Below are 19884 nucleotides of genomic sequence, written 5' to 3' on the forward strand. Positions count from 1 at the left end.
AGCACACAGTGAACGGAACCCCTGAAACATTATACAAATTGCGTGGGAGCAGCAAATCGCTACCTCACGCAGCGGAAAAAAAAAAACACAACACAAACAAGATGCATGCATCGTTTTCTCTCAACAAAAATGCAGGATTTCTGCATTTCCCCACTCTTCATCTTCCATAAATTCCCTCTTTTCCCGTCGGCAGGTTAAAAAAGTAAAAACGCAAAGAAACGAACGCAAGCGTGAAGACGCGAAAGAACTTGCGCGATAAACTGCGCGAAGGCACCGTCTAGAAAGACGCGACATCTCGGCGGCCGTCTCTGCTTTTCATAGTCATGAAAGCGAGCGCATCATTGTAACATCCATGCAGCGAAAGGCGCGACCGATGAGAAATCGATGAAATACGAACGAGCACCCCGAATGCAGTGACAGGCAATAATTCACGGCGGGGGAAAAGTCGGCACGTACTGCACGGAGTCAGCGCGAGCTCCACAGCCAGCGCCTCAGCACACTCAGCTAGAATCCAGCAGACCCCCCGCTAATCTCCTCCCGTTCTTCGTCCAATGGAATGAGCTCACATCCGCCGTGATCGCTGCTGCGCCCACGCGCTACACAGCGCTAGACAGCTCCTCGGCGCGTGCCGGGGCCGCGGGGTGCACTGAAAGGAGGGGGGTTAAGAGGGAAAGACGGCGGCTCGCCTCGCCAAATGACTCACCGCCGCGTTCCCCTGCATTGTTTACGACGGCGGTAGGCGCGTGTCACGAGAGCGATACCAACCGACGAGACGGCAACAAGAAGGAAACATAGTTCGCCGTCGCCGCCGACGTCGGTGCGAACGAGGCGGAGACGAGCTCACTCGTACATGCAGGCAGGCCCGCGAACTTGGCGAAGCTCTCGGCGTGCAGCAGGGGTCCCGGGTTTCACAACGACGAGTGCCTTCACGCACGGGCTGGCCCTCTCCCCCGGCGAGAAAAGCTCGCAAATTTTGTACTGTGTAAGGAACGAGTTAGCGAACTATGCGGCTAAATAATACACGCAAAGAGAGCTGATAGTGGTGGTAGAGGTGCATCGTTTGTGGCCTTCATGACGACAGGTGCCAGTGGAATGAATGAATGAATGAATGAATGAATGAATGAATGAATGAATGAATGAATGAATGAATGAATGAATGAATGAATGAATGAATGAATGAATGAATGAATGAATGAGCTGTTCATGTTTTATTTAAAAAGGGAGACTCGAGGCCGTTTTTTGGGGAATTGGGTTGTTAATAGAGGAAAAAGTAGGGCCCTATTAGATACATGGGGCGTCTTGGGTGGTCCAGCCACGCTCTACACTGCTTTGTAAGGCCACTTAAAATATTTGCAGACACCTTCCAAGATGCAGCTAGCTCCGGCTCTGGTCAAGCACGAAATTCCTCGCCATCGGTGGGAAAACCATGCTTGGCGACTAGGCTGCCGCGTCCCTCATGGAAGTCCGAGCAATGCCAAACTAGGTGGCACAGATCAGCACGGCCGCAGTACGGACTACATTGTTTCTATAATGCGAGCGAGGGCCCAGCTTTGGAACGCTGGGACCGCCGACTCTGCGCCAGTGAATGAATTGTTCAAAGAAGGGCGGTCTTGTAGGGGGCCTCTTGTCCGCAGCGTAAAAGGCAAGAACAGAAAACAAAGATAGTTACAGCCACAAAGTGTCTGCCCGTGTGCGTGTGTGCGTGCGTGCGTGAGGGGGGAGGTAGGGGGCGAGGGGGTACGAAATTACATGAAATAAAAAGGGAATGAAATACTGGAAAATCAAAGACAAAGGAGTCGCATTCCTACAACTCACCACGAAGAAAGCCCAGCACCGCCATAAAAACAGTTCGCGAAAGCTAATCAGGCCGACCTCGTGAAAAAGCAACATCGCAAAGTTACAACAGCGCGCTCAGCAGGCTCCAACTTCTCTACGATGTCGCATTTTGCAGTCATGTGTCCACGAAGCGCACACTAAACATAAATATACTAGACGGAACCCGCGAACACGAATCATTCCTAGGCCTGCCCGTTGTCGTGCCTATGCTCTGAAATGTCGACAGCTATCGGCGGCCTCCCAGCCACGAAGCAGTTCTACCATCGGCGCACGCTCGCATTATTCAAATGTTCTCAGGACACTGCGCAATTTTGTAAGTCCACGCTCTGCAGTCCCTAGCAGAGCCGCATACTCCAAAATCATTATGGAACCTGATGTAAGAAAGTAGTTCGTACACCAGCTGTAACGATTAAAAAACTATTGTTTCGGTGGTGGGAATTGTATCCTTAACACCTTAATACAACATTAATGAAAAGCGACGCTATCCATAAGCGTGCAAAGGTCTCTCCATAAGGAGGGGGGCGGGGGCACCATGACGCATCCTTCTTATGGATTACGACGCATCCTTCGTAGGTCCTGGCACAAGTGACGGAACCATTGCTGGTTCACAAATTCTCAAAGGGCACCTTCTGCGCGTCTGTTATTTGATTTGATCACATGCATCCTTTTTTAAGCGGTGTTTCTTGCCTCAGGGGATGAACAAGGTATGGTCACATTAATCAAAAAAGGTTCAAGCATCAAAAAAGGTTTTTTGGTGTAATGAAGTCTAGGATAGACCGATGTGGTCGTCCCTGCGTCCAAGCAGGACAGGACGCAGCACTGTCCTGTGCAAGAGACCCGCTGCGATTAGGATTCTCCAAGGTTTCAATGCTGGGCTGACCTTACAGAACATGGTGGATGTCGGCTTCGACATCTCGGGATATGCCTCGGGTAGGTCTTCTGGTGCCTCAGGTAACGTGGGCAAGACCTTCCGCATCTTATTTTCATTACGTCGCTGCTCTGTGCAGAGTCAATTCCGCAATAGCTTCATACTGCACGCAACTGCCGTTCCAGCCGATGATGGTAGTGTCAGGATTGCAATCACGTGATAATGATAATTATGATGTAAAAGTACACACAAGGATACTGCCGCTATCGCTGCACTACAGATAACACGCTACGGCGGTGAATCTATTGAAAATTACAAAGACAGTGAGGAGGATACCCTGCAATGCTCAGGATACACGTTCTGCAAGTCCCCTCTTCGGTCGCTTTGATCTCAGTTTATTCTTGGGGCATTCATGGCGAGCGTGTAACAAGAAAAGGAGATGCTGTGGCGTCAACCGCCGCAGGCAGGAAGTCCGTGACGTCATCTCAAGCGATAGCATCTACCTATCGCCCGTGGCGTCATCCTGAGAGGATATATAAACGACGCTCGTGAAATAAAACCCGTTCATTTTGCTTGTGTTACCGAGAGGGTCAATCGGAACACAACAGGAGATATGGAGAGGAGAGCAGGAAAGATGCGTTGAGGCATAGGATGAGGTGAGGGACAGAGCAGTGAGAACGTGGGGGAGAGGGGGGGTGCGTTCACGTGCGGTGAGGCAAAGCCACCTAGAGTGGGTGAGGGCGCAGACGGCACGCGGTAGCGCGCTGAGCGGAAGTGACCTGTGAACGGGGCGCCAAGCGGCCCTTCGTCAGTTCTGACAGCGCAATAACCGGGCCTCGCCCCGGAACGCGGCCTATGTACCGACAGGTAGTACGCATATAGCAGTCTGGCTTCTCGGCCGCACCGTGCCGTCCTCTCAGGCCTCGAGGGCCGCCGGCGCCGCGTCGTTTTATTTGCAACGATGGCCGAGGTCAGCAACGCCAGCGATGCACTCGCTGCGGGCTTCGGGGCTAGCCCGCACGAGAAGCGGGGCTCATCCGTATTTACCGCGTTTTAGCATGCGCATGCGCCGTATACGGCAGCTGTATATAGTAACGATATATGCCAAAGCATTCTGTTAGCGTGTACCCTCTTTTGGGTGGCAGGAAAAATGAGGAGTAATCACATCGTGTCCAGGATTTGATACCCAGTTGTGTTGCGCATAGTTTTCTGACATGACAATAAGAGCCGCGCGTTAAAGTAAGGCAAATGCGGTAGCGGAGGCGTTCGGCTCAGGATGAGGGGCGAGTGAATGAGGTCGCCTAACCTCGTCATGTGCTCCGGACCACAGTACGTTTTAGCTTCCCTTTGCTTCCTTTTCTTCCCCTCTTTTTTTTCTTTTCAAACTGGGCATAGCAGTCAATAACGGCCGCTCAGAATCACAGATTCTAAGCTAGTTACATTTGTTTGAGCTGATGCAGCTAACAAGCGGGGCTACAGCGCAATAAAACCCTCCTGCACACCCACTAGAACAAATTTACGATTCATGAAACTGCAAACTTGTGGATTAGTGAAGAAATTCCGCAGTTAAGCGTCCATAACTAGGAGCGTTCTTCGTACCTAATTTTCGGTTCCATTTTGCGGTGTAAATCAGCGATATATGTTACTGTATACCTGCGGCTTGTCTACCTGTGGCTTTTGAAAGGAATTCATTAGACTGCAGCGACCTCAACAGCAACACTAAAAGTTTGACATTGAACAAGCCGCTTTTTTCTTTTTTTCGAATGCTTCGCGCTGTATACATCGACTGCCTGCCTAGGCCTAGGCAGGCAGTCGATGTATACAGCACCAGGGTGCATCAGAGCACTTTAGGGTTTGAATTAAGTGTCCCACGAACACATGTGAAAACGCTTCCGTCAATAAAGAGCAACAACGACTGATTGGCGTAGCGTTCTAATTCAGTCCCCATTACGGGAGTCCTATAAAAACACGTGCTGTGCGGGGGAACAGTTCAGAGACAAGTTCGTCTATTTTTATGCGCATACTCAAGCGGAGGCTCGACCCGGACGGGTTTTTCCCAAGGCGCTGCTACAGCGACTGCTATGAGTCATCCCCGTTGTTTTTATTATTATACACTGCTGTTGATGCTGGTGCTGTGGCTTCGGTATACGAATGACGCGTACACCCAGGCAGGGGGCTTAGCGGTCAATACGCTCGTCGTATGAATGCGAGCTTCCATGGAAAAAAATAAAGAAAGAAAGAACATCCATTCAGCTTTTAGAGCGAGGCCCACAGATTCTTGCAGGGATGACCCTGTCCTCGTTCCGTAGCGCTGTTGCGAATCTGTTTATTAAGCATGAACCAACTAGCCCACACCAGAATCCTCTTACTCGATATAGCTGCGGTTACAGCTAAAATGGAATGCCACGTAGGAAAGAGACTCGTGACGCCACGTAGCATGAATCAGCCTGCAAAGTTTCCTCCTGCATGTGTATGCGAATATTTTCAGCAGCGCGGGGTTCCCGGGCGCGATGCAGAAGGAAGCCGCTGTCGAAAAGTGGGCCGGAGTAAGTGCGTCCTGCATAGTACGGGATTTCTCCGGCGCCCTAAATGTTCCTCGGCATGTCCAACGCTCCGAATGACGTCACGACGTGCGACGCCCTTCCTGCTTCAGCTCATGCGAGGAAGCCAGACAAGGTAGTCAGCCCTGAAAGTCTCCACGAACACTGTCAGAATTTCCACGCAAAGCACTCACACGTATTTCCACGGCGTGTAAATTTAATTTCTACGCATACGCGTTATTCCAACTGCTTCACGAAACTCTGCTGTTCGCGTGCGGCTGCCGATAGATGGCCTGAAAGCACGTTTCCCACGGCGCTCCTTATCTCCGAGCGAAGGGTACTTGAACATCGGAAAATTTAGAGACAGAGTAGGACACATTCGCTTCATTTCACATTATTACCCAAGAGATAGCAAATTCGGCGGGCATTATATACGGTGCGGATAACAGAAATAAATCAATTATACATATCTTCATGGTTCACTATGGATGTTACACAGCCGAAGCTCGAGAAACAGAGGATACCGCGCTAAAATTTCCCGGCTTGTTGGAAAGGCATCATCCGACGGCGGTTGAGTACCATGCAGTGCTGGAAGTGTGGGGGCCTTTGTCCCTTGTTCAGGTCCGCTCTGTCCCGGCTCGACGAGTTGCTATGGAAGTTTAGAACGTAGGAGCACACACACTAGGGCACACCTAGAGCAAGCCCTCGGGCTTTTTTCAACGGTCCTGCAGGTCCCTAGCCGGTGTAAGGTCCCTAGCGGCAGGCGTCATCGACACATCCCCATAGATCTTCCAGTGGCGAGGGCGACCCAACCGCAGGGATGACAGGCCCGGCATCGAGACTGGTCGATGACCGAGGTCGTTAGGAAGAATCCGCCGCCACTGCCAGAAAGGTCACTGGTCTCTGGGCCGTAGCGCCGTGGGAACGGCCTGCTGCCTTCTTCCATTCGCTGCTGTCCACCTTCACCGACGGGGAAGATGGGATGCTTAGTTGCCACTGGCGCGGTCAGGCCCCCTCCCCCGCTGTAATCGTTTTTCGTGCGAAGTGGGGAATGCACAATTCCTTCCCGCGAACGAAGGGAAAATGTTGACGCCGTCGTCTCGTAGTTGACTCGTTGGCTAGCTCCGACACAAGTGCTTCCATGTGGAATTCTCGAAATGTGGAAATCTCAACAGCAGAAAGTGGCGAACTGTTTTTGTGCAGCACAAAATTTGCTTTCTTCAAAAGCGAAAAGAAAGTGAACGCAATACTGGCGTTTATACAAACGATATCCTCGTATACAAAAATACATTGTCAACACGCGACGAAAAAAAAAAAACAAATGACACAGCTGCTTCTTACTCTTCCAATTCGTACACCGCGTGGATGAGCGCATGCGACGAGTATGAAAAAAGAAAGAAGGAAAACGGAACGTAATAATAGCGACAGAGGCCGGTCAAATGCGAGCGCTCAAAACAGCCGACAAGCGCGTGAACTAACTCGCGCGCAAACAGTCGACGAATCCCAATCCGGCAGAGGAAGCCGTGGTTGCGATATTTGCATTCGGCCGCCGCGACCTCCGCAGTGTGATGGGCGACGTCGCAGTCGAAGCCCTCCTTCCGCAGCGCCCGTTCCGCATATCTCCCAGCGCCACGACGATAGCGCTATCTCGCACCCCGGGCGGAAACAAGCTTGCGATAACGGCGTCTTCGCGCATACCGTGCACATGAATTATCGTCGCCGCTGCGCGCCGCGCTCGGACCAGCGCGGCCACAGAATGCAACCACGCCGCAGCACAGATAGGGCCAGCTAGCTAGCTTGCCGGAAGGGCGGACTGCCGCTTGTCGACCTTGTCTTGTTTGGATCTTCCCCTCGCTCTCTCTTCTCTGACTCTTACCTTGCGTACCTCCCCGGCAATCTTCCGACAATAGTTCCTGGTCTTTCTGATACTACAGCTTTTCTCTCCGGTCTACAGAGTTTATGGTGCACAACATGGCATTATGTTATTATCGCAGCTGGGCGTGTAGATCATCTCCTGTGATTTTATGCCTCTACAGGCAATAATAACGAGCGTCTCTCCATTGCGACCATTATTGCTCAAGGCAGAACAGAAGTTTTGCACACAACACATAATTTAGATGGCCGAACTTCACTACAAGATAATCATCCGCAATCGTATTGTTATGTGCGAAATCCCGTGGTGCAGTTGCTTGGCAATAAGGGTAGCCGCCCAAGCTGTGAAATGAACGTGCGGACCTGAGAATTTCAAGTCGGGACCAGGACTGCAACTTAGCAAAGCAACACAATTTCTCTTCACCTCTCCTTACATATATTTTTTTTTCTTTTTTTTTAGAGCTGTATCGTAAACCCTAAGGTGCTTCGCTCGTTACTAATGCTTACTGTTCCTGGAATGCGAGCTCCTGCTTACCCCGCAGCCACCGTTGAGACGTCGCCACGAAAAGACCAAATGCATGCGCTGCGACCGGCTTGTCACAATTAAGCGGCGCCAAGCGAAAGTCTCACGCTCCGCTAGCTCCGTTTCCACGAAGGCTCCTTCTCTCTTCATTAAACACGGCGTCTTAATTAAACCGTCCTCGTTCGCTGATGTGTTCAATCGTAGACGACAGCACTGCATGCTTAATAAACGATTCAATTGCCTTTTTTCTTTGCCTTTCCACGTCTATCTAGCTTGCCAAACCAACTCCAGAATGTTTATCATGTCCACTTGATACCGTTTCCATCGATCGCCATTATTTGGCGCTTTTGTGACGGGGATGGTCAGAAACGTTGCCGACACATTCGCATTAGGTCAAATCAGAAATAAATCAAGCGTGTGCCACCGCACGTACAGAAAGGACACGAATCATGCCGCAGCTATTCAGATCTCAGCGCCGCACCATCATTCATTTCGACATCCTTTGTCTTCTGGCTATTTGCATTTCGCTTGACGACGTTGCTCTCTTTATCTGCTTGTTCAGTGCGCCTAGGAAACTTGAAAACGACACCGTACTGCATTTTGACATACACTGTATAGGCCACTATCTTGATTTGGCAGTATTTGATTGCTTTGTATTTAATCGCAAGCTGCTGCTATCCTTGTTTATATGTCCACAACAACGGTAAGCATATTCTGATAGCAACTGAATCGTGCGAAAGTATCACGCTTTCGGGAGTTGCAAGCACCTCAGTTTTCGAGTGCCTTTTTGCTCTGTTACTTCCAGTGCAAGCTGCCCTGTACCGCACGCAGACACTGATGCTAAAGTGGACAGGGTATACCACCTATGCATGAATACATTTTTTTTTCAAAATTCACGTTTGGCTCCGACATTTTGTCGTAATCCTATGGAAATTTCCTTATTTATACCACTATACCTTGGCCAATCCCCCCACGTGGGTATGTGCCATTATAAAGAGGATGAAGAAGAAGAAGAAGGTGCACTGGGTGTTAGCTGATGTAGGAAACGTCTGGAAAATATCCTGTAAACGCTTATTTTGCTTCTCTCTCCCCTCAATCTCGTGCATAACTCGTTGACGGGTTTGCCCTCGGTGCGGCGAGACTCCCACCACATACCACGTAACTTGGGGATGCTCTGGCGACAAATCCGAAGACCTAGATATACGCCACTCCGAGGAACAGTGGGAGACCAGAAATGGCTATCCAGCGCACACTGGTGTCCCAGGCTAGAGCCACAGCGGGGGCATTGAGGATCTGATCTAAGGATTCCACCCGCATCTGTACTATTTCCTCTCTCTCGCTGCTTTGTCAATAAAGGTTTTCATCATCATCACAGTCTACTGACGCGTAGATTGTTGTCACCTGAGGAAGCTCTTCCAGAGTCCAGACTCGATGCTTGCCCAGCACTACCATAATGCAATAGATTACTATGCAGCAGATTACCAAACCAAGTTGCTATACCAGACAGTGTAATACAGCACGCTACAGCCACGCATTCAAGTTCAGCGGCGCGCGTCCAGCAGGAGCCCACGCAAGGTCGCCTCCCGTGGGCTCCGTCAGCCAGGCGCGTCGCCTGCCCTTTTTGTGCGCCGGTCATTGCCAGGGGCAGCTGGCAAGGCCGCACGACTTGCCGCCGTCGCCAGTGCTGTTTTGAAACTCTGCGCAACAACGGTGACGAAACGGGTCTGTGACCGCGCCGCGGGAACTGCTGTGCTGCTGTCCGCGTGTGACCAGCGTGCACGCACGGCGCCCGTACCGCCGCCGGTTCTCAGACAAGCCTAGCCGCCTGTCGCCCGCCCGTAGCGGCGACGGCGCTCTTCTCTCGCCGTGCACGCGTGTCGGTGAATTGCAAGGCCTGCCCGTCTGGAAATGGAAGTTCCAAACGACGCCCGACCGAGCGACTCGGGCGCTGCAGAAATAAACGACGCAGCCAACGAAGGACTGCGGCACCGTTGAGAGCGCGTCCGCGGGCTGCCAGATGTCAGCCACCCGTGTTTTCTATTTTTGTTCATGCTCCTGGCACTTTCTCTTCCGTGTTCTTACCTACGCACACTTTTATGAGGCTAACGCCACCAGTGGCAAGTGCCGACAGCACCAGTGTTTTTCGCTATCACCGCGTCAAGCACACAGCGGAGCTGGGAGAAAGCTTTTGGGTTTGTTTGTTCCGCTTTAAAGGCGTGTCTGTGCCGGTAGCGGTAGGTAAAACAGCAAATAAAAACACGCTAGGAATGTAATGTAAAAGGCTATAAACCGTACTGCACTTGCGCGATATCTTTTTAAATTTACTCGCTTTAACCCTGCATTGTTGTGGATTCAGTAAATCTTTTTTTATCCTTTTTCACACCCTTATAAGCCTGCCAATGCTAGCGCTCTACACAAGACTACAGAAGAATACGCAAACACTGTTACGCAGAACGATTGTGACGGCAGCAGTCTGTCTACACTCCGCACTGGATATCTTCTTTGAGAAGGTGGTCCAATTTTGAACATTTTTACTTAAAAAAAAAAAAAAACCCGGAGGCGATAAGGTTTTCTCATGGAATATTTCTCAATTGGAGAAAAGAGGTGGGCGATTGTCCCCAAATCCGCCACTTGGCTATGAAAGTGGTCTTTCAAGACAGCCTGCCCGGAGCCGCACGAGGCCGAGGAGCCACGCCCTAAAAGAGACGGCCACTATGGCGGGAACGGTTGTGTGTGCAAGTGGGCGTCCGCTGCCCTTCGCGTCGATAAGCCGATGGTCCTGCGGGACTTCACGCCGGCCCTCGAGACGAGAGTGATAAGGTCGAGCGATACGCTCTCCAAATAGCCGCGCTGCGCCCTCTTCGATCCACTCGATGCGTCCGGCCGCCACACGGAGCGTTGCCGGGAGCCCCGCCGCTCGTACTGTCCGCGCACACCGCAGCTTCGCAGGGGGGCGCTGCGGACGCCAGCGAAAAGCGCCCTCTCCGACCGACTCCCTATTTTTGTCCGGGCAAACCGGTCACCCCTCCCATTGAGTAGCTGCGCGAGCAGCGCGCTTTCCCCTGAAAAAAAGCCAGTTCTGCACGTACTTTGCACGTGTTGGCCAGCCTGCAAATCTCTTTGTGCAGTCCCGAGCTTTTTCCCTCGTGCTTGAACGCTGGCGAGCTTCAGAGGATTAGCAAAATGTACAGGGGCGCTAGAAAAAAATGCGAACAGCACGGCGCCCACGCGCTGCGCAGTCGGAATTTATCTTCAATGCGTTTTTATCTCGGTAGTAACAAAAAGACGCTAGAGTGGTACATTATTGTATCACGGATGTCTCTAGCGTATTTGTGTTGCGAGCCAAGCATAAGCGTGACGAAAATAAATTCCAACAGCGGAGAGCCTAGGCACTCCGCTGTTCGCATTTCTTTCGGTCGCGGCAGTACGCTCTGAGATGTAGGTTAAAAGAAATAGTGGACAGTGAATTTTTTTTTTTTTCGCTGCGAACTTGAAAAAAGAACTGCTAGTGGATCAGGCCCACTACGTGAAGCAGATTGTTGACGAAAAAGCCGGTACCGTAACGGCGAAATGTGTATCGCAAGTAAATGACGAGATCATTTAAGACGTGGAATTCGAGGTAAATACCATTTTATTTTTTTGGCACGGCCATCTTCGCAAGATGCTTAATTTCGTTGGGTGACTGAGCACTTCGGTGCATGCAGGTTTGTTGGCCAAATAATAAGGATTTGTTACGTGTTTCGATGAATAATGATGGAAGTAATTTTTATTTTAACTTAAAATAAAGTGGCCTTAAGGCTACACGCGAGGCTGAGGAGAAAAACGAAAACACGCACGAAATGCGCCTACCAGCTGCTTGCTATATACGGCTAAGAGAAAAAATGCTCTAGGTTGTCAATCGCTACAACGGAGATAAGCGGTTCGTATATTTATTTTAATTCCGATTACAGCGCACGCGCATCCCCAAAACAATTATTTGCAGAGCCATCGCTCATATGCAAACGCTCATTCATGTGCAAGCAAACATTTTGATTATTTTTATTTTTGAAATTTTTTACATGTAAAGCAACTTCGAAAATTGAGCCCGGCGTCACAAGTCGGAACATTCAGGCGATCACTGACCTTGCCTCACACGCGTCTGCATAATGCCGCTAGCTGCAGTCAGTCTCCAAAATAAAAAACGGTAAAAAAAATGAGTTTCGTTAGCGCGAGCTTTATAAACACTGCATGCTTAGTGAATTACAGCAAAAACTGCGCAGAAATAATATTACGCGTGCGACATACCAAACGTGTTTAGTAACAGGAAAAAGCTTACTTCACCCTGCCCATAGCAGTTATCGAGGCCTGCCGTTTCTCGTTCTGATCCATTTCATAAGCAACAATTCCGGACAAAAACATTTTTGAATAGTAAAAAATGTATGACCGCATTTTTTTTTCATATACTGGAAGATTTGACTATAGCAATCTCCCATCTATAGGCTTGCATTTTTTTTCGTATTAACGTTTTTCCTATCGTCAACTGCTCGATACGAGCGATGAAAAATATTTAAGATTTTGCTGCATATAGAAAGGGTGGACCATTACCTTCAATATTTCCGTTACTGTACGTTACAATTTTCCAATATTAATTTTTTTTTTTCCCAAGAATATAGGACATCACCAGGAAATCTGTAGAATTACACGGGCATTCCTTGGCCGTTGATGTTCAGAGAACTATTGTGACAGCCGCACACACAACCAGTTTCTCCACTCTTAGAACGTCGCGGAATTCACAGCGAGCGGCAACACCACTTTTGTGCGCCCGCGAGCAGGACGGCACGTGCTCACAATGAAAGAGAGAGTGCCAGCTGCGCGAGCAGCACGTGCGTACCAGCCGACAGGCTGCTGGCTCAATGCGCTCCGCCGGCGACGTGCCCGGACAGCAACGCCAAAATGACCGGCAGGGGAGAAGTGGCGCTGGTGCAGTGGAAGCAAACTTCAGGTGCGCTTCCCTATAGACACAGCAAGACCGGCGGCATCTGTGTCCGATCTCGGGGCTTGGGAGCAGTCAGTCTCGGATTGGGGCGCCACTCCAAGGAATCGACGAGGGAGGAAGAAGCGCTCTGTGATTGAACCCGAAGCCCGGAGTTCGCAGATGGCAGGCAGTAAAACAGCGTCTGCCGCATCTGGCACCATCTGATAACCACCATCTGGTGGCCACTCGAAGCACGAAGCACAGAGACAGCAACGAGAGAAAAAAAATGCTGGGTCCAACATGACCGCCGGCGAGTTGACGGCACTCAGGCGACGATCCCTAGTTGCCACTGATGAGGTGGAGTCACTTCGGAATTATTCAGTGCCCCCTGAAAAAGCTAACGTGGAGGGTATGACCGGCAAAGAAACAGAACGAGAAAGGGGATTCCCGTACGCTTGTGAAGCAACTAAAAAAAGGGGGGGGAGGGGGGGGGGGGGACATTATGCACTGCGACTTGGCGGGCATTGGCTGGCCATCGACAATCTGCCTGCAAGACCAGGAGCATACAGGTGACGCACGGCTCTGCAGTGTTGGTGCTGAGGCTCTAACCGAGAGTCGAGAAGCCCCAGCTAGTCTGAGCTAACCGGCAGCCGTCAGGGTCTGCACGGACGGGTTTCGTAACCAGGCACCACAGCAAGCACGAACTCGCACTCGGCGCCTGCGACAACTTTGCTTCCCCAACTGTCGACACGATAAAGAAACCCGCGTGCCCTGCACGCAGTGATTAACCTTGAGCCTTGCACGTCGGCAGATCGTTGACCGGCGCCGTGCACCGCGCATATTAAGCGAACCGGTACGGCGCTCCTTGAAATAGCACCGCCCCGCTAACGCACGAGCGGCGATACACCCAAGCCCGTGGCGGCAAATCGCAAGTTCGGAGCCCAGCAACGTCGAAGGAGCTCGCTGAAGAGCCGGATGGCACGTCGCGAGGAGCGGCGAACGAGGATATTGTTATCGCTCCATACCTTTACATGTTTTTGTTCTTTTTCCTGAGGAGTTTTTTGCAACCGCTCGTTTCGTGTCTGTAGGCTTTTTTTTTTTTTCTTTTTACGTATGAGGCACGCCTTAAAAAATTGCATGCAAAAAACACATGGGCTTTATGGTTTCTCCTTTTGTTTTCCTTCGACACCGACAGAGGAATTCAGTTACAACATATAAATTTCATGCCTTACGGGTGAAACTGCATCCTATGCAAGGCCCCACAAGCTCCGCCACCGGAATTCAGCGCCAGCTCTTTTCCGAAACGTCACTGATCCGTTCCCTCCATCTTCAATATCGCCATCATTACCGTACAACTGATCATGCTGCTAATTTTTACTTGCTCGGCCGTATCTCTCCCTACTTGTGGTCTGCAGTATCTCTTCAGTGGTCATCGGCGAACCAGGCCGGCGGTGACGTAGACATGCACCCTGCAGTAGCAATCATTCCGACGTGCGGACGCGCCAACACGAAATCACCGACGCGGACTTGCAAAAGTGTACGTGCTCGGAGGAGCAAGCCCGTCCTCGGATTGGGAAACCAAACGAAAGAAAGCGAGGTCATCATATCTGCTGCCCGTACACCGCCAGCACCAACAGGTTTCGCGCTCGAGCACCGGCCGCTGTCGCCGCTTGCCTGTCTTCCCCTCTCGGCTCTGTCGGGTCTTGAGTAGTTTTTTTTCTTTTGTGACGGAAGAAGCACCCCGCCGTCGTTTCACCGCGCAAGGCCAGCATGCTCGGTGGGACTCCGCCTGTCCGGGGAAGCCACGCTGGCGGACCCTGCATTCCTCGAATTCTTTCGATCGAGAGAACGCTTCGGAGACGGGGAGAGGGGCGGAAAGGCAGCCGCCCTTTCGCTCTTTTTTCACGTCCTGTCTCCCGCGCTCGCAGAAAATCAATTAGGTTACAACCAAATCCTGGAAGTCTTTGTACGCTTAGCTGCCTGAGGTGTGAACAAGGGCTCGCGGCTATGATGCTTCAAAATCTTCTGCACGCTTTTTGTTTGTTTTCGTTTTTTTTTTTTGTGCGGCGGCAATTTCACTGCAAAGAAATCAAAATCACTTAGGCTGACCGCGACTGTAAAAAAAAAAAAAAATACGTCCTTCAATGGTCGCGGGTTCGGCGACAGCTGGTGGCGCAACCTCGCTCACGCTGAGCTTTGATTTCACACTTCCGTGACAACTATGTCTCCCTCGCTGTTTTGATCGTGTTAATGGATATTGGCCACGCAGTACAGTAGGAAAGGGCAGCGCTAAGAGCCTCAGAGAGATGGCAGCACAGGAGCTTCTTTGCAGACGATGAAGTGCACAGTGAGCAGCGAAATGTGGCACACCATCGTGCACTACGAGGCGGAAACACCCGATTACGGACGCGCTACACGGCTCCGATGCGCGCGCTCTGTATACAACTCTGCATACATATTTAGCGAATATTTCGCGCGACCTAGTCGACAGAAGGGGGAGAAAAAAGCGCGCCAAAGGGGGTACAAACACGCCGACGGCTACGTCACCCAGAGGGTTTACGTGGGAAAATGCGACAGCACGTGCAGATGAAAAGTGCGGACGCGTTCTGAATACATGCATACAAAATGGACACAAGAGTGGGGCTTCGTGAAGCCAAGCGTGGCTACAGAGTCTAGACGTGCTCTCGCTAAACCGCCGTCAGGCACGCAGACACGTCATGCACACAGCGGGCTCGACTCCTGACGAGAGAGATGCGGAGCGTCGTGACGTGATGACGGCCCCAGCGCATTGCTCACAGCGACCGACGAAGACACGCGCTACGGGTTGCCGCTCAAGGAAGTGCGCACACAAGGAAATAAATGGAAGAAAGCAAGGTGGATACGAAAAGCGCGTCTTATTTATTCTTTGCTTCGCCTTTCTGAGCGCGACCTCAGATCAAACAAACAAGCAGCTAAATCTGAGTCAAGGCACATGTTCTGCGCGCGCTATGACGCAGTCGATCTGACACTGTCGATTGGACAACTAATCGTAAGAGATATGATCTATGACATTTCAAAAACGTGCGTGTAACTTACGCTTTGTTTGCCTTCTCAAAAGGTTCGGTTTGGTTTATGGGGTTTAACGTCCCAAAGCGACTGAGGCTATGAGAGACGCCGTAGTGAAGGGCTCCGGAAATTTCGACCACCTGGGGTTCTTTAACGTGCACTGACATCGCACAGTACACGGGCCTCTAGAATTTCTCCTCCAAAGAAATTCCAGCCGCCGCGGCCGGGATCGAACCCGCGTCTTTTGGGACAGCAGCTGAGCACCATAGCCATAGCCATAACGAATGGTTTTGCTTATCGTACTAATGACAGGACCGACGACTGTTGAAGTTGAAACATGCGTCCAACGCGTAGGTATAAGAGCTGCTCATATACTATAAACTGATCCTGTGTGCCCGGATAAAATTCAGCCATGCACTCAAAAAGACAACGTGTACTACTGTAACTAGAACAGGGCCATACCGTCCGCATGCCGAACACAAGTGCGGCTTGTTGCAAAGCATCTTTGTAGTTTGATTAGATTTCAGACTTTCCCGCCATCGCCATGGGAACTGTCAGTGAGTGCGAGATTCGAGGACCACATACAGCACGAACTTGCCTTTTTCGAAAGCAGGAGTCACTGACCGACGCGATCCCTCACACTAAAGTCAGAGTTCCAGTGACTTTACCTCACACCTGCACGCCCTGATCCCTCACACCTGCCATATAGATGTCTGCACGCCCCATACGAGGTCAGTCTCATTCCTCCCAGACCTGACAGACACCTGGTGTAAGTCAGGGCAACGCTCTCTCCCTTCAGCACGTCGTGGGCGAGCGCGGTGCTCAGCGGGGGAGGAGGGAAGCCAAACGCCGGCGCGTATCAAAGAGGACGCGAGGAGGGGCGTGGTCGACACGGTTGTACACGTGAAGCGGCCCGAATCGGGCGGGTGTAATTACAGATTTCGAAGAGCGTGTCTTCGATTCTTCTTCCCGTCGAACATGCCGCGAATAATTTTCGCGGGACGGGCAGGTGGGAGCGCACTACAGCACCCGAAAGTTTTTTTGTTTTTTTTTTTTTGCCCCTAGCAACCACCGCGCGCGCATCTGAACCGTGTGTGAGACATGAGCTTGGCGAGTTCCAAGTGGCTTTAGAGTTGTTCTGAGTAATTCTGCCGGCTTAAAACTCCGTTCGCTTATAAAAAGTAAAACTTTTGAAAAAAAAATTTTTAGGCGTTAAATTACATTCATACGTGACGCTAGACGAAAACTCTGTAGCGAAAATGACTAAACAGACAATTCGGAACACAGAAGTGCGGCGGCCTATGTAATCTTGAAAGCAAATCCGAAAATTGCGAGTACATCAGTGTGCTTTCAAGTCAGGAACAAACTTCAACGCGCGCAAAGTTCAAAATAAAACAAAGATCTTCAATACGAAAGAGGGACGCGCTCCAGGATGCGATCTTTAGCGTAAGAAGCGCGCACATGTTACACGCCAGCACTATTCCAAGACGCTAGCTAGTAAAATAACGCCCGAGCAAAGTCGCCGCTTATCGGATTTCAAAGCTACGGAGCCGTCCGGGCAAGCGCGCGGACGGTTGTAAAAGCTATACTTGAGAGCGCGAGCGTGCTTACGACAAGGTCATCTCGAGAAAACACCTTAGCGCGCAGAAGGACGGCATCTTCGGCCAGTCGTGCGCTTCACTTGTTTGCCTCGCGTCACGTAGTAGCCAGATAGCCGGCACAGGTTGCTCGAACTTTTGCTTTCTGAGGCAATACTTTTTTTTCTTTTTTTGCTGCGAGGTGGGCGACTCGCATAGCACCTGCTCAGCACCTGGACTTTGTTAACTGTGCAGATATCCCAATTTATGGAACACAGCGAAGCGCAATCGTCCGGACAGACGCGTTGCGCGCGAATATGGGCGTGTTTTGGAAAGCACAAGCTACAGCGAAGCACTCGCTTTACTGAATGATCGGCGGCTTACCAGCGCTTCTGCTTCGAACTTGCAGTTGCTTCAGTAAGTAAGCATACATTGCGCTCATTGAAGAATTGCCAGTCCTAACGCGCTCCGTTTCAGTGCTCGAATTCACTTCGAGGAAAACCTCACGTAGTGTCGTTAAGGCTAAAATATAACCCGATCTTACATTGCACGAGGGTACTAGTTTGGCTCTTTCACTGCTTGACAAAAGTATGACAAGGACGAAAAACGCGACTCACAATTTTCCGTCCCGGTTGGCGATGAGCTCCACGGTGTAGCCGAAGTGAGAACCTGGCTCGCCAGTAAACACAGTAGGATTCGCAGTATCCAAATTGCTCGCCGCAGCCGCACTCCATCGACAGACGCACAAAAGGACGGCCGTCCACCACCGCGATGCCATCGTGAACACGGTCGAAGGTTGACCTGTTTTCCCCGGCACTCGACGCCGGGCACAAATACAGCAAGCTGTGTTGAAATTCCTCGCTCACTGCTCCAACTCTACACGTGACAGAAGTCGGCTGCTTCTACTGCTGCTCTAGCGCGGGCCAACTGTTGACAACCACTTGTTGAGCTGCGTGCGACTGCGCTCTCAGTCGAATAGCCTCCTGCGCCTACGCCTGGCGAGCGACGGTGAGTCGTCCGGCGAGCAGCGGGAACTCCGGGCAGCGGCGGTGGCAGAGGCGGCGTGTAGCGTGTAGCCCCTCCTCGGCTGGTCCTCCGCTTTCCACGCACAAACGCGCACTCACCTCTCGGCCGTTTTTTTTTTTCCCCTCTCCACGTGTAGAGCCGCCGCCGCCGCCGTAGCAGCCGCCGTCGCCGCTCAGGAACGCATGCAGCGAGAAGGAAACAGAGAGAAAGAACTATTCTACGTCACTTCTTGTTATAGTGACGTCACAGTGAACGTAATCATGGCTTACTACTCGCTTTAGTTGTGCAACTTGCCTTCAAAAAACTACACGTCACGTTTAGCCAAACTTTGCAACTAACAAGTTAAGGCGACACCTATCATAAAAAATAACAACTATAAAACTCAAATATTGGTTGTAGAAAACGTTTTAAAAGTTTAATCTTTCGCCATAGGTGTTTCGACAATCTGAAATACACAAAAATGAGACTGTTTAGTGGGCACATTTTCAGACGTAGCGTGCGCGCTGAGTTTTGCTACTATCGTTAACGCTCTCAACCATGCGCACGCGCGTTTCGCACACGCGCGGCGCTAGCGGTGCTTTTGGATTCGCCCGCGTTGTCGGATGCGTGTGTTTGCCGATGACTCGGACCCCGGCGTAGTAGCAGCAGTAGTCAGCGCGCGCGACCAGCTGTCGCCGTGGTCCGCATAACTGGCGGCGACGAGGAGCTTAGATGTAGCGATGAGGCAACGAACGTGAAAACGGGATGGCTGACGCATTCCATCCTGCGAGGCACAGCGAAAAGAAGGAAGGGTTTATAGGCCGGTAGTATGAGGAGGCAACTTCTTCTGGCGGGTCTGCACGAAACATTCGGCGCCGAGACACGCCGCGCTCCGTTATTTGTCGTTTTGTTTTGATTTATGCGGGCTGGCTGTAGTAACTCAGTAAGGCCTAGTGGCGCTTACGCTTACTTCCGCAAGTCGGCGTACTCCCGACGGCAAAAGGAAAAAAGGCAGCTCAGGGGGCGCCGAAGTGAACGGTATTGCTGCTTGCTTACTGACCCGGCTGGCAAATGAGAAGCGTTGCTCACCCGCTGTTTGCCGTCAGTTGTAGGTGCCGCTTCTCGCGACCGCCTTGCGCACCGGACGTAAGGGTGGTTGCCCTCTTTTTAGTCACCGGGGCTTCCCCTGCCTTCTATATTAAACAGTATTCCGCCCATTAGCGGTCCTTTCCACGTCAGCCTAGTCGAATTTCCTTGATTCAGATCTGGAGACTTGAAATTAATGGACACTTATCTTGCAGAAAACTGTGCGTTAAACAAACAGAAAAATTAAAGAGAAGTACAAGCTCGTATAGTTCAGATAATCCCTGCCTCTGGCACCGTTCCTCATTGGAATTTGGAATTTATTGTTTTATGGTAGCCGTGGTGCAATATATATATATATATATATAGTATATATATATGTATACACACACACACACACACCAGGTGTCCCAGCTAAATGAAGCCAAGCTTTTAAAAACACGAGGTGTCCTAGCCGTCTGAAACCAAATGAGGGTTGTTTAGAGTCGCGTGACCTAGTCTGCAGTATTTTTTTCGTTCTTCAAGGTTGACTAATTAGTTAAGCTTAATTAACTAACTTTTTAATTATTGACTTGAGGAAC

At 50.9% G+C, this 19884-nt stretch overlaps 1 protein-coding gene across 2 annotated transcripts in view; it reads right to left on the reverse strand.

Moving 5' to 3' along the window:
• Positions 1 to 18395, reverse strand: part of LOC149341714 (integrin alpha-9-like) — a 61598-nt gene extending 43203 nt beyond the window's left edge. For both annotated transcript variants that reach the window (XM_089543877.1, XM_089543876.1), the window contains exon 1: positions 17833 to 18395. In XM_089543877.1, coding sequence (XP_089400003.1) covers positions 17833 to 17993 — 161 coding nt within the window. In that variant the 5' untranslated portion in view covers positions 17994 to 18395. The remainder of the gene's footprint in view (positions 1 to 17832) is intronic.
• Positions 18396 to 19884: the final 1489 nt, after the last annotated feature.

This window comes from Amblyomma mixtum, chromosome 5 (assembly GCF_055824585.1).
Source record: "Amblyomma mixtum isolate Tamu chromosome 5, ASM5582458v1, whole genome shotgun sequence".
Classification (NCBI taxonomy): Eukaryota; Metazoa; Arthropoda; class Arachnida; order Ixodida; family Ixodidae; genus Amblyomma; species Amblyomma mixtum.